The sequence below is a fragment of the Dermacentor albipictus genome, chromosome 9 (genome assembly GCF_038994185.2).
Source record: "Dermacentor albipictus isolate Rhodes 1998 colony chromosome 9, USDA_Dalb.pri_finalv2, whole genome shotgun sequence".
In the NCBI taxonomy this organism is placed as follows: domain Eukaryota; kingdom Metazoa; phylum Arthropoda; class Arachnida; order Ixodida; family Ixodidae; genus Dermacentor; species Dermacentor albipictus.
The window spans coordinates 37,071,025-37,085,100 of NC_091829.1; the positions used below are offsets into that span (position 1 = coordinate 37,071,025).

Genomic DNA, 14,076 nt, shown 5'->3' on the forward strand with positions numbered 1-14,076 from the left:
AAGTCAACTGTGATCTTTTAGGAAAAGGGATAGAACACAGGGGTGCTAACACTCTATAGGGCTATCGCGTTCTGCTTCCAATGGGGAAACTAATTTCCGGAAATTCGTTTATTCAATGCGTAAATAATTGTCTGGGAAAGAAACTTTCAGGTGGGAATGTTCTATGCGTTGACTGTGAGCTGTTAGGAAAAGCGATAGAACACAGTGACGCTAACATTTCATGGGGCTATCGCGTTTTTCTTCTAGCGGGGAAACTAATTTGCGGTAATTCGTTTATTCATTGCGTAAATATTTGTCTGAAAAAGTAACTTTCAGGTGGGAATGATCTATAAGTTGACTGTGATCTTTTAGGAAAAGGGATAGAGCACAGGGGCGCTAACATCCTATATTTCTATCGCGTTCTGCTTCTAACCGGGAAACTAATTTGCGGAAATTATTCATCGCGTAAATAATTGTCTGAGAAATTAACTTCCAGGTGGGAATGATCTATGCGTTGACATTGAGCTGTTAGGGAAAGGGTATAGAACACAGGTGCACTAACATTCTTTAGGGGTATCGCGTTCTGCTTCTAACGGGGAAACTAATTTGCGGAAATTCGTTTATTCACTGCGCAAATAATTGTCTGGGAAAGAAACTTTCAGGTGGGAATGATCTATGCTTTGACTGTGAGCGGTTAGGAAAAGCGATAGAACACAGTGACGCTGACATTCTATAGGGCCATCGCGTTCTGCTTCTAACGGGGAAACTAATTTCCGGAAATTCGTTTATTCACTGCGTAAATAATTGTCTGGGAAAGAAACTTTCAGGTGGGAATCATCTATGCGTTGACTGTGAGCTGTTAGGAAAAGCGATAGAACACAGTGACGCTAACATTTTATAGGGCTATCGCGTTTTTCTTCTAGCGGGGAAACTAATTTGCGGTAATTCGTTTATTCATTGCGTAAATCTTTGTCTGAAAAAGTAACTTTCAGGTGGGAATGATCTATAAGTTGACTGTGATCTTTTAGGAAAAGGGATAGAACACAGGGGCGCTAACACTCTATAGGGCTATCGCGTTCTGCTTCCAATGGGGAAACTAATTTCCGGAAATTCGTTTATTCACTGCGTAAATAATTGTCTGGGAAAGAAACTTTCAGGTGGGAATGATCTATGCGTTGACTGTGAGCTGTTAGGAAAAGCGATAGAACACAGTGACGCTAACAATTTATAGGGCGATCGCGTTTTTCTTCTTGCGGGGAAACTAATTTGCGGTAATTCGTTTATTCATTGCGTAAATATTTGTCTGAAAAAGCAACTTTCAGGTGGGACTGATCTATGCTTTGACTGTGAGCTGTTAGGAAAAGCGATAGAACACAGTGACGCTAACATTCTATAGGGCTATCGCGTTCAGCTTCCAATGGGGAAACTAATTTGCGGTAATTCGTTTATTCACTGCGTAAATAATTGTCTGGGAAAGAAACTTTCACGTGGGAATGTTCTATGCGTTGACTGTGAGCTGTTAGGAAAAGCGATAGAACACAGTGACGCTAACATTCTATAGGGCCATCGCGTTCAGCTTCCAATGCGGAAACTAATTTGCGGTAATTCGTTTATTCACTGCGTAACTAATTGTCTGGGAAAGAAACTTTCACGTGGGAATGTTCTATGCGTTGACTGTGAGCTGTTAGGAAAAGCGATACAACACAGTGACGCTAACATTTTATGGGGGTATCGCGTTTTTCTTCTAGCGGGGAAACTAATTTGCGGTGATTCGTTTATTCATTTCGTAAATATTTGTCTGAAAAAGTAACTTTCAGGTGGGAATGATCTATAAGTTGACTGTGATCTTTTAGGAAAAGGGATAGAGCACAGGGGCGCTAACATCCTATAGTTATATCGCGTTCTGCTTCTAACCGGGAAACTAATTTGCGGAAATTATTCATCGCGTAAATAATTGTCTGAGAAATTAACTTCGAGGTGGGAATGATCTATGCGTTGACTGTGAGCTGTTAGGAAAAGGGATAGAACACAGTGGCGCCTACACTCTATAGGGCTATCGCGTTCTGCTTGTAACGGGGAAACTAATTTGCGGTAATTCGTTTATTCATTGCGTAAATAATTGTCTGGGAAAGAAACTTACAGGTGGGAATGATCTATGCGTTGACTGTGAGCTGTTAGGAAAAGCGATAGAACACAGTGGCCCTAACACTCTATAGGGCTATCGCGTTCTGCTGCCAATGGGGAAACTAATTTCCGGAAATTCGTTTATTCACTGCGTAAATAATTGTCTGGGAAAGAAACATTCAGGTGGGAATGATCTATGCGTTGACTGTGAGCTGTTAGGAAAAGCGATAGAGCACAGTGGCGCTAACATTTTATAGGGCTATCGCGTTTTTCTTCTAGCGGGGAAACTAATTTGCGGTAATTCGTTTATTCATTGCGTAAATATTTGTCTGAAAAAGTAACTTTCAGGTGGGAATGATCTATAAGTTGACTGTGATCTTTTAGGAAAAGGGATAGAACACAGTGGCGCTAACACTCTATAGGGCTATCGCGTTCTGCTTGTAACGGGGAAACTAATTTGCGGTAATTCGTTTATTCATTGCGTAAATATTTGTCTGAAAAAGTAACTTTCAGGTGGGAATGATCTATAAGTTGACTGTGATCTTTTAGGAAAAGCGATAGAACACAGTGGCGCTAACACTCCATAGGGCTATCGCGTTCTGCTTCCAATGGGGAAACTAATTTCCGGAAATTCGTTTATTCACTGCGTAAATAATTGTCTGGGAAAGAAACTTTCAGGTGGGAATGATCTATGCGTTGACTGTGAGCTGTTACAAAAAGTGATAGAAGACAGTGGCGCTAACATTTTATAGGGCTATCGCGTTTTTCTTCTAGCGTGGAAACTAATTTGCGGTAATTCGTTTATTCATTGCGTAAATATTTGTCTGAAAAAGTAACATTCTGGTGGGAATGATCTATAAGTTGACTGTGATCTTTTAGGAAAAGGGATAGAGCACAGAAGCGCTAACATCCTATAGTTCTATCGCGTTCTGCTTCTAACCGGGAAACTAATTTGCGGAAATTATTCATCGCGTAAATAATTGTCTGAGGAATTAACTTTCAGGTGGGAATGATCTATGCGTTGACATTGTGCTGTTAGGGAAAGCGATGGAACACAGGGGCGCTAACATTCTATAGGGCCAGCGTGTTCAGCTTCTAACGGGGAAACTAATTTCCGGAAATTCGTTTATTCATTGCGTAAATAATTGTCTGAGAAAGTAACTTTCAGGTGGGAATGATCTATGCGTTGACTGTGGTCTTTTAGGAAAAGGGATAGAACACAGGGGCGCTAACATTCTATAGGGCTATCGCGTTCTGCTTCTAACCGGGAAACTAATTTGAGGAAATTATTCATCGCGTAAATGATTGTCTGAGAAAGTAACTTTCAGGTGGGAATGATCTATGCGTTGACTGTGAGCTGTTAGGAAAAGCGATAAAACACAGTGACGCTAACATTCTATAGGGCCATCGCGTTCTGCTTCTAACGGGGAAACTAATTTGCGGAAATTTATTTATTCATTGCGTAAATAATTGTCTGAAAAAGTGACTTTCAGGTGGGAATGATGTATGCGTTAACTGTGAGCTGTTAGGAAAAGCGATAGAACACAGCGGCGCTAACATTCGATAGGGGTATCGCGATCTGCTTTTAACGGGGAAACTAATTTGCGGAAATTCGTTTATTCATCAGCTCAATATTTGAAAAAAGTGACTTTCAGGTGGGAATGATCGATGGATTGACTGTGAGCTGTTAGGAAAAGGGGTAGAGCAGGTGGCGTAAATATTCTAAGGGGCAATAGGCTTCTGTTTTTTTACGTGGCGAACTATTTGCGGAAATTCCTGTATTCATCGTGTATAGAATCGTCTCAGAAAGTGACATTTAGCTGGGAATGATCTATGCTTTGAATCTGAGCTGTTGGGAAAAGGGATTGAACACAGTGGCGCTAACATTCTATAGGGCTATCGCATTCTTATTCTAACGAGGAAACGAATTTGCGCAAATTCCTTTATTCATTGCGTAAATAATTGTCTGAAAAAGTGACTTTTAGGTGGGAATGATCGATGCATTGATAGTGAGCTGTTAGGAAAAGGGATAGAACAGGTGGCGCAAATATTCTAATGGGCAACAGGCTTCTGTTTTTTTTACGTGGCAAACTATTTGCGGAAATTCGTTTATTCATCGCGTAAATAATTGTCTCATAAAGTGACTTTTAGGTGGGAATTATGTATTCGTTGAATCTGAGCTGTTGGCAAAAGCGATAGAACACAGGGGCGCTGACATTCTATAGGGCTATCGCATTCTTATTCTAACGGGGAAATGAATTTCCGCAAATTCGTTTATTCATCGCCTCAATAATTATATGAAAAGGTGACTTTCAGGTGGGAATGATCTATGCGTTTACTGTGAGCTACGGATAGAACAGGTGGCGTAAATAATCTAATAGCCGGTAGGCTTCTGTTTTTTTACGTGGGAAACTATTTGGGGAAATTCCTTTATTGTTTGCGTAAATAATCGTCTCAGAAAGTGACGTTTAGGAAAGAATGATCTATGCGTTGAATCTGAGCTGTTAGGAAAAACGATAGAACACAGTGGCGCTAATATTCTAATGGGCTATCGCGTTCTGTTTCTAACGGGGAAACTTATTTGCGGAAATTCGTTTATTCATTGCGTAAATATTTGTCTGAAAAAGTGAGTTTCAGGTGGGTATGATATATGCGTTGAGTCTGCGCTTTATTAAGAGTGATAAAAGAGGTGGCGGTATCATTATAAAAATATTAAGGCTTCTCCTTTTTACGTGGCAAATAATTGCCGGAAAATAATTTATTCAACGCATAACTAATTGTCTAAAAAGTGACTTTCAGGTGGGAATAATCTATGCGTTGAATTTGAGCTGTTAGGAAAAGTGATTAAAGTATATTATAAAGGCTATAGGCGTATGCTTTTAAAGGGGAAACTGATTCATGCAGTTTCGTTTTTTCGCACCTAAATAATTCTCAGTAAAAGTTTATTTGCTGGGGAATGATCTATGCTTTCAATCTTAGCTGTTAGAAGTTATAAAGCAAGCGGGAGAGATGATTCTAAAGGGTTTTAGGATTCTGCTTTTAACGCGGAAAGCAATTTCTGCAAATTCGTTTTTTTTTATCGCGTAAGTAATTTTCAGTGAAAGTGCATTTAATGGAGGAATGAGCTATGCGTTGAATCCAATCTGTTAGAATAATCTCTCCACCTTGTTTTGAAACTTCTAAGGGGCTATTAGCTTCTTGTTTTAAAGCGGAAAGTTATATACACAAATTCGGTTACTCATCGAGTAAATATTTGTCACTAATTGATTATTTCCTGGGGGAATAATCTATGCGTTGAATCTGAGATGATGGAGCTTTTAAAGTAAGCGGAGATATTGTTCTATAAGGGCTATAGGCTTCTGGCTTTAACGTGGAAAGTAACTTATGGAAATTTGTTTTTTTTTTTATCGTGTAAGTAACTGTCAGTAAAATTGAATTTGCTGGTGGAATAATCTACGCTTTGAATCTGAGCTGTTAGAAGTTATAAAACACGGCGGAGAAAATATTCTGAAGTGTCATAGGCCTCTGCTTCTTAGGCGGAAAGTAATTTACGCAGAATTGTTTATTCGCGACGTAAATAATTGTCATTAAAAAGGCTTTTGCTGGTGGAATGATCTATGTATAGATATTAGCTGTGAGAAATTATAAAATAAGGCGGAAAGAATATTTAAATGCTTATAGGCTCTTGCTTTTCACGCGGAAAGTAATTTACGCAAATTCGTTAACTCATCGAGTAGATCATTGTCAATAAAATTTATTTCCAGGGGGAATGATCTATGCGTTGAATCTGAGCTGTTAGCTATTATAAAGCAACCGGAGAGATTATTTTAAAGGCTTCTGATGTTATAGCGCAATGTAATGTACACAAACAAGTTTATTCATCACGTAATTAAATGTCAGTAAATGTGTACTAACAATATCCCCAGCAGACTTTGTCTTCTTTAAAACTTTTCGTCCACTTTTCCCTTTCCTCAGTGTAGGGTAGCCAACCGGGCTGAGTCCTGGTTAACCTCCCTACCTTTCCTTTATCGTTTGCTCTCTTTCTCTCTCCCTCTCTTAAGGGGGAATGACATTCACTCATGAATGAATGAGTGACATTGCATGTCATCTGACTTTTCTGTCTGTGAATTATTCTTTCGATAAAAGTCGTCCAGATAGATTTATTTGTTTAATTTTAGCCCCAGCTTTATGGGAGCATGTGATGCCGTCATCTTTCTTTGCCTATCTGCCAACGCAGTTGGCAGTATATTACTGTAGTGTGCCTGTCGACACGGCTGTTTACTGCAGACGGCGATCTACCTCGCGTCGTTATGGTAAAGACGTCATAGTTGTGTGGATGGACCGTCATGATGACGATGCAAGCCCTGGTGGCCTGTTGGACAAAATCAGTTTAGGACGTCAGTCAAAAATGGGTTGGTTTAGCAAGGCTACATCTGCATGAAGGATATAAACATCACTGAAGTTAAATGTGTCATCAGCAGCAGGCATCATCGTCGCCAGACATTTCGCCCGCTAATTCAATCCAATAGGCATTGGCAAGTGCTATTAGCAGTTAAGAGTAGGCGAGAAGATATGGTGCCATTTATTGTCATGGAATGCCACTTACATTTTCGCCAGGCGGTTGGAGGTTTGCCTCGCATCGAGTCATGTGGTATGGAGTACAGCGGATAGGTGGTTTGCATAGACTGCCCACAGGCGTCGCACCTATTGCCTGGTATGGTAGGGGCAAGGTGGTTTCACATGTTTCATGCTGGTTATGCTATAGAACACTAATGACTGCAAAAGGTCTTGACACTCATGTGAAAGACAAACCTAAAGGTAACGCTCTTTTACGCTAGCTTTTATATGGACCCATGCTGTAGTGTTTGCCAGCCCATATAGTACCCCTATGGTAATCCGTTGTTTATTGAAATAAAAAAAGGAATGGCACAAAATTACTCCTAATTGCTCTCTAACGTGGCTGTATCTGCTTAGCCTGGTCAAATATTCAATAAACTCAGAAAGACGAGTATATGTCATTCTCACTGTTGCCTTGGCATCATCCCAGGTAGACCTGACTTCTGTAGCAGCGAGGTGAACATCTCCTGCAGCATACTCATGTCAAGCCACATGTAGCAGTTGCGAGCAACGTAGGTGACACAGTGTTCATGCCACTGGCAAGGCTGGAGCACACTCTGTTGTCCTCGCGCAGCCGGATGCTACACTTTGGATGTCAGTTGGCCAGGATGTCCAGCAAGGTTGAACCTTCTTGCTCTGCATTTTTATGTGAAAAAAGTGTATTGTTTAATTGGCTCGGTCGCTGATATTTGCAGATGTGTACGTTTTGCTACGTTTTCACATTTCATGTCAGCGATGCACCGTTTCTACATTTGACGCTAACAATCAACGACCTGTGGATGTAGATGTCAATGTAAACAAATGCACCGCTTCGGTTAATCTGACTCGCAAGGCTGCGCGCTAAGACTTATTCAATATGCGAAAGGTCTAATGTATGTGTAAAAATTATACAGAGCGAGTTTCAACTGCTGAAATCAGCGACAACAAACTCTAAGGCAGCCGCGTCCGCAGACGGAACTCGGCACGCCTTCAACGGCCGCATTGCTGGCACGAGAGAGCGCTCAGGCTTGCTCATCCGGCGGTCGATGATTGCGACGTGGCTTCCAGGTACGACATTGCTACCATGAAGAAGCCAGCCGCGATTGACGAAACGAGTAACCGATGCAGACTAAACATGGGTGCAGCTGCACAAATCGAAGGGCGAAAGCCCCGGCTCCCTTCCAAAGCGTTGCCAGCGGCATGCGACAGAGTGCAGCACAGAAAAGTGAAAAAGTCGATTAGAAACGAACGCATGCTGTAAACTACTTTTCCTTGGTGAGCTGAACATTTTCGGTCTAATCCTGAGCTTCGGAATAATTTCGTAGTACTGAAACAAGTAAATCACAATTGGGGCCATCATCAGCGTAGTTTCAAACGTGAACAATTCTAAAAATACTCGGACATATCGTCCCGTTCCCAAGTTCACCTGCATTTGTTTATGCGATTTGAATAAAGACACCAAAACCTACACTAGAGACCATTGCTACATGCTTAAACAGAGGCTACATAGCAATTATATTCCATGTACCTACCTCACCAGAAATACAATTCGGTTATTTTCTGATCAGCTTTGTATTTATGCTGATGGTGCAGTGGTTCAGAATTAAAATTTAGTTAAAGCCCATTGGCTAAACTTAGGCCCTCAAGTTAACAGTACGTAATTGCGGGTCTGCGTATGAAACATCTTCAGCTAGCTCAATGTGAGCCTTGCAATCGGAGCAGATAAGAAGCACTAGTTTCTGTATTGGAATTAACATACTGCGCCGATTCATTACTTGGACTCGGGCTTTTGACGCACTTAGGCACGCTTCACAAATGAGCAGCGTGCCATTGACAGGTCACTATATGAAATATTCAGATCTTTGCAATTCATAGGGCGGGCCATAAAATGGCGTATATATTCTGGCTGGAATTGTCCCATATATAGCACGTGGGTCGGGCTGTGCTCTTGAAACGGAACGCCAACTAGATAAGAACGTTGTGGTGTTGAAACGTTTAGATAATGTCGAGTCGTCTAGTTTATATGAACTCTGTTGTGTATTCGCTTGACTAAGAGCATTGGGATTGTATTATTTTTCGTACATAACCAATATATGTATGTTTCTTTCAGTACTCGTCACCATATTATTAACCGCGTAAAGCCCCCTTACTCATTGGTCCGATGAGCAGCCTGTTAGGTACTGTAAGTAAATAAAAAATTAAGTACATAAATAAAGTGGACTTTAATTGGGCTATATGCTGCGTAAGCGGCGCTAGGAAGCAGGGTCTGTAAATTTCACCCTCCCACTTTTCATAGCACCAACTTGGCATCGAACAGTATGCGAATTCCTGACAACTGAGGAAAACGCACGGCAAGCATTTATTCATGCCTGAAGGAGTTGCCAGCTCTCTCCATTTTTCTTATTCTTTTTTGTTACAGTTCCAGAGCAGCGTGCTCCCAAAGGATCTCGAAGGATCTCCCAACCACGGACTTCGGAGAATCCCTCGATCTGAAGCAACCTGGTGCGCGAGCCACCGAACAGCCGCTGACCCAGACTGGAGAGGTTCAGCTCGAACGCCAGGTCTCGAACTTGCGTCAGAGAGGCCACTTTCACTGTCACGACGACGTGGCCATTCGCACCGTTGCTGAAAATTACGACAAACGCGTGGTTCCGCACACAAAAATAAAGTTTGCAAACACCGCTGACCAGAAGCCCAGAAGACGAAGACAACGACGATGACGACGTGTAACGCCCATGACGTGCAAGATCGCTCACACTTCACGTACCACGGCTCCAACTAATAAGTATCTGCGAGTCAATCTAATCTAATAAGTCAGGTAGGTCTTGACTAGGCTGAGCAAAGTTTGAGGTGGGTCATCGAAATAGTGCACCGATAACATGGCGACTTCCCGAGTTATACAATTGATAGAGGCAGAGGAAAGGCAAGGAGCGGAATGTTGGTGAATGCATGAATATCTGAACGGAAAACCACGTACGACTGCAAAACTTGGCGATGTTCACAGGAGCGCATGCTATTCGCCTGCTACGTTTTTTTCCAACCCACCAAGGTGGTTCAGGACCATTTTAAACCTGTGACACAACGCACCTTCTGTATACTGCGCCGTTTGCGGCTTCTAAATTCAAATTTGTGCAGGTAAAACGTTATGAGCTATATTCGTGGAAGCCAAGTTTCGGTTTACCAACTACAGCGCTAATTATCTTTACTCACAAATTCTACTATCTTTAGTACAAGTTTGCACTGCATAGCGTGAAATCAAAATTCTACGAATTTAGAACTGTTTTTGAGAATTGCAGGTTTAAGTACTCCCAAGTACTGTTCGTTTCAGTGGTTGGTGCTTTGAACAGCAAACTCGACAAAGTAGGTATCTGAAAACTGCAGCCATGAACAACGAAGCCTGGAGTGAGACACGTGACTTCCACTGCAGTATTTACAGTGCGCATTCACATGGCACAGGATGGGTACGTTAGAGAAAATGAGGGATGCCTTATCGCGTGCCGCTCCCAACTGGCGTATGTGCAATCGCCGTATAACAATCAATCAATGAATCAATCAATCGATCAGTCAGTCAGTCAATCAAACATGCTTGTTTTGCAGGAAGTACACAAAACTTTCCTGCGGTAGGCAGACTAAAGGCGAGAAAGCCTGACGAGGTCTTGGCCCCCTGAAGGATCAGCCACTCGAATGCCCGCATGCATTGCATGTACTTTCGGGCTGTCTTGTGGCTTTATCGCGTGCTTTTCTTTTGGGTGCTCCACCCTCTTGGTAAGAACAGGTGTGCGTGGTGATTAGCCCAACGCTTTGTTAATGCTGTTTGAAGTTTCTGCGTCTAGAATCGCTGCTTCCTTTCCTCGTGCAGCTACCGTCTTTAAGCTCTTACGGACGCTCTCACGATTTACGAGTTGCCGCTAAGACGTTCTGAAAGTGTTTCGATTTCCGTGCCATTGTTGATTTCGAACGTACGCGACGCAAAATCGCAACGTATTTTCGTCCTCACTGCGTCGTGTGCGCATGTGCGCTGCATAAAGAAGATTCGTTTGCTTATAGGCGGTGTGCGTATGTCCAAACGATACATTTAAGAGCTTGGAAATAAAATTTCGTTGAATGAAGGCCGTGCGTGTCCAGCCTCACTTCGTTTTCCTCACGAATAGTATCTCATACGAAGGAGCCGTTCACTACCTACAAAATAGCACGTTCATATTTACATTGCCGTGTGGAGTTTTCTTTAAGCGTGGACAAAATGGCACCAGCCAAGCGGAGAGGGCAAACAAATCAATCGTTCTGTCAAAGGGATACCTATTATAACACCTTATCACCGAACATGGCAGCACGTCACAGCACTTCAATGCAGGAAAACTTGCACCCTTTGGTGTGTATATTTGCCACACAATAATAATCATCGGCCTTGGTTGCGTTTCGTTTTCTTGAAAACGCTGCGCTCGTTACTTTCCAGTCCAGAACGCTCTAGCAGGCTGACAACGCGCATGCAGTTCGTAGCTTGCAAGTACTGGGCTCGCAGCGCTAGAGAAAACAAATGCGGGAAATACAAATGATGGTAATTCTTGTGTGACAAACATACACCGCAATAGGTGCAACTGTTTGTGGAGTGTACCGAACCGGATCACAAATTGCAACACAATTCAAGCGTGTATAATGGTTCGGCTGTATTCGGGTATTCCAGGCACGGCGCTGTTACTCTCAGCCACTGCAATGTGGACGCAGAGTCTAGCATCGCAGCGCAGCCAACGTGACTGACCGCGGCCGGTGCGCATGAGCGGGTGCCAGCACGTGGATAGAGCATGCGTTATCTCGGCTGCAGTACGGACTGAGTGAGCGTAGGCCGCGACAGCGGCCCAGCTGGCCAAGCTACTGGTCGACAAATAAACACGGTTCGATGTGCCGTTCCGGTAGCCGAGTGGCTTGAGTGTTGAACTCGCACCCTTGAGTACGGTGGTTCGATTCCCGCTGCCTGCATCGTTGTGGGAAAAAAAAAAAACACAGCGCTGCGGGTGTCGAGGCTCGAACCATCGTGTGGACGGGTGGCTCGAATCCCGGTCCCTGCATCGCTGACAAAAAAAAAAAAAAAAACACAGCGATGTGGATGCCGGGGCTGGAAGTGTCGTCCCTCAAGGGTCGGGGTGGACGCGACGCTGGGTCCCGGACCGCAGAAGGCCACCTGCATCCTAGTACCGGCGTCGCATGGCGAATGCGCGGATTGTAGGCGGTGTGCATGTCGGCACAAGGACGCAGATGGCTTCTGGCCGTTCCGGCACCCAGCTGTACGCCCTGCACACCCAGCTGTACCGGAATGTGGCGGATAAGAGGGAGTTTTGTGTCATGGTGCACATCATTTCCTCTCGCTATCCCCCGGGTATCCTAAGAGGGTGGATACCTGTTGCTTTTGTGGGAAATGCGAAGCGCACCCCACGGGGTACAACAGCATAACACCCCTAGAGGAAACGCACCTGTAGGAGACCCCCCCCCCCCCAAAACAAAACCGGCCCACCTTCGAGAGACGTAACACCCCTCCCCCAAAACAAATCGCCGACCCGTCCACCTCCAACAGACACGACCCCCCCCCCCCCTCCTGCAGAAGGCCGACCCACCTTTGAGAGATGTGATCTCATCTCTCGAAGGTGGGTCGGCCTTCTGCAGGAGGGGGGGGGGGTCGTGTCTGTTGGAGGTGGACGGGTCGGCGCTTTGTTTTTTTGGGGGGGGGTTACGTCTCTCGAAGGTGGGCCGGTTTTGTTTTGGAGGGTGGGGGGGTCTCCTACAGGTGCGTTTCCTCTAGGGGTGTTATGCTGTTGTACCCCGTGGGGTGCGCTTCGCATTTCCCACAAAAGCAACAAGTATCCACCCTCTCAGGATACCCGGGGGATAGCGAGAGGAAATGATGTGCACCATGACACAAAAGTCCCTCTTATCCGCCACATTCCGGTACAGCTGGGTGTGCAGGGCGTACAGCTGGGTGCCGGAACGGCCAGAAGCCATCTGCGTCCTTGTGCCGACATGCGCACCGCCTACAATCCGCGCATTCGCCATGCTACGCCGGTACTAGGATGCAGGTGGCCTTCTGCGGTCCGGGACCCAGCGTCGCGTCCACCCCGACCCTTGAGGGACGACACTTCCAGCCCCGGCATCCACATCGCTGTTTTTCTTTTTTTGTCAGCGATGCAGCGACCGGGATTCGAGCCACCCGTCCACACGATGGTTCGAGCCTCGACACCCGCAGCGCTGTGGTTTTTTTTTTTCCCACAACGATGCAGGCAGCGGGAATCGAACCACCGTACTCAAGGGTGCGAGTTGAACACTCAAGCCACTCGGCTACCGGAACGGCACATCGAACCGTGTTTATTTGTCGACCAGTAGCTTGGCCAGCTGGGCCGCTGTCGCGGCCTACGCTCACACAGTCCGTTCTGCAGACGAGATAACGCATGCTCTATCCGCGTGCTGGCACCCGTTCATGCGCACCGGCCGCGGTCAGTCACGTTGGCTGCGCTGCGATGCTAGACTCTGCGTCCACATTGCAGTGGCTGAGAGTAACAGCGCCGTGCCTGGAATACCCGAATACAGCCGAACCATTATACACGCTTGAATTGTGTTGCAATTTGTGATCCGGTTCGGTACACTCCACAAACAGTTGCACCTATTGCGGTATATGTTTGCCACACAAGAATTACTATCATTTGTATTTCCCGCATTTGTTTTCTCTAGCGCTGCGAGCCCAGTACTTGCAAGCTACGAACTGCATGCGCGTTGTCAGCCTGCTAGAGCGTTCTGGACTGGAAAGTAACGAGCGCAGCGTTTTCAAGAAAAGGAAACGCAACCAAGGCCGATGATGATTATTATTGTGTGGCAAATATACACACCAAAGGGTGCAAGTTTTCCTGCATTGAAGTGCTGTGACATGCTGCCATGTTCGGTGATAAGGTGTTGGAACAGGTATCCCTTTGACAGAACGATTGATTTGTTTGCCCTCTGCGCTTGGCTGGTGCCATTTTGTCCACGCTTAAAGAAAACTCCACACGGCAACGTAAATATGAACGTGCTATTTTGTAGGTAGTGAACGGGTCCTTCGTATGAGGTACTATTCGTGAGGAAAACGAAGTGAGACTGGACACGCACGGCCTTCATTCAACGAAATTTTATTTCCAAGCTCTTAAATGTATCGTTTGGACACACGCACACACATAAAGTGGGAGGCCGCCTATAAGCAAACGAATGTTCTCACCAGCAAAACTTTTTGTTGGGCTACTTGGTGCATTACTAAGGTACTATAGCGCCAAACAGACGACACAGGAAGAAGAGAGAAGAAGCGCTCGTCCGTGTCTCTTCTTCCTGTGTCGTCTGTTTGGCGCTATAGTATCTCAGGAATGT

The 14,076-nt window shown here is 44.7% G+C and overlaps 1 protein-coding gene across 3 annotated transcripts in view; it reads left to right on the top strand.

Moving 5' to 3' along the window:
* Positions 1 to 10,763, top strand: part of LOC135906465 (uncharacterized) — a 52,398-nt gene extending 41,635 nt beyond the window's left edge. For 2 of the 3 annotated variants that reach the window (XR_011508361.1, XM_070525042.1), the window contains one exon: positions 9,119 to 10,763. Coding sequence is in view for 1 of the 3 variants with exons in the window: in XM_070525042.1 (XP_070381143.1) it covers positions 9,119 to 9,419 (301 nt within the window). In the remaining 2 variants the exon portion in view is untranslated. Of the gene's footprint in view, positions 1 to 7,150; positions 7,341 to 9,118 lie in introns of all 3 variants that reach the window. The other variant, XR_010565728.2, reaches the window with a different exon arrangement.
* Positions 10,764 to 14,076: the final 3,313 nt, after the last annotated feature.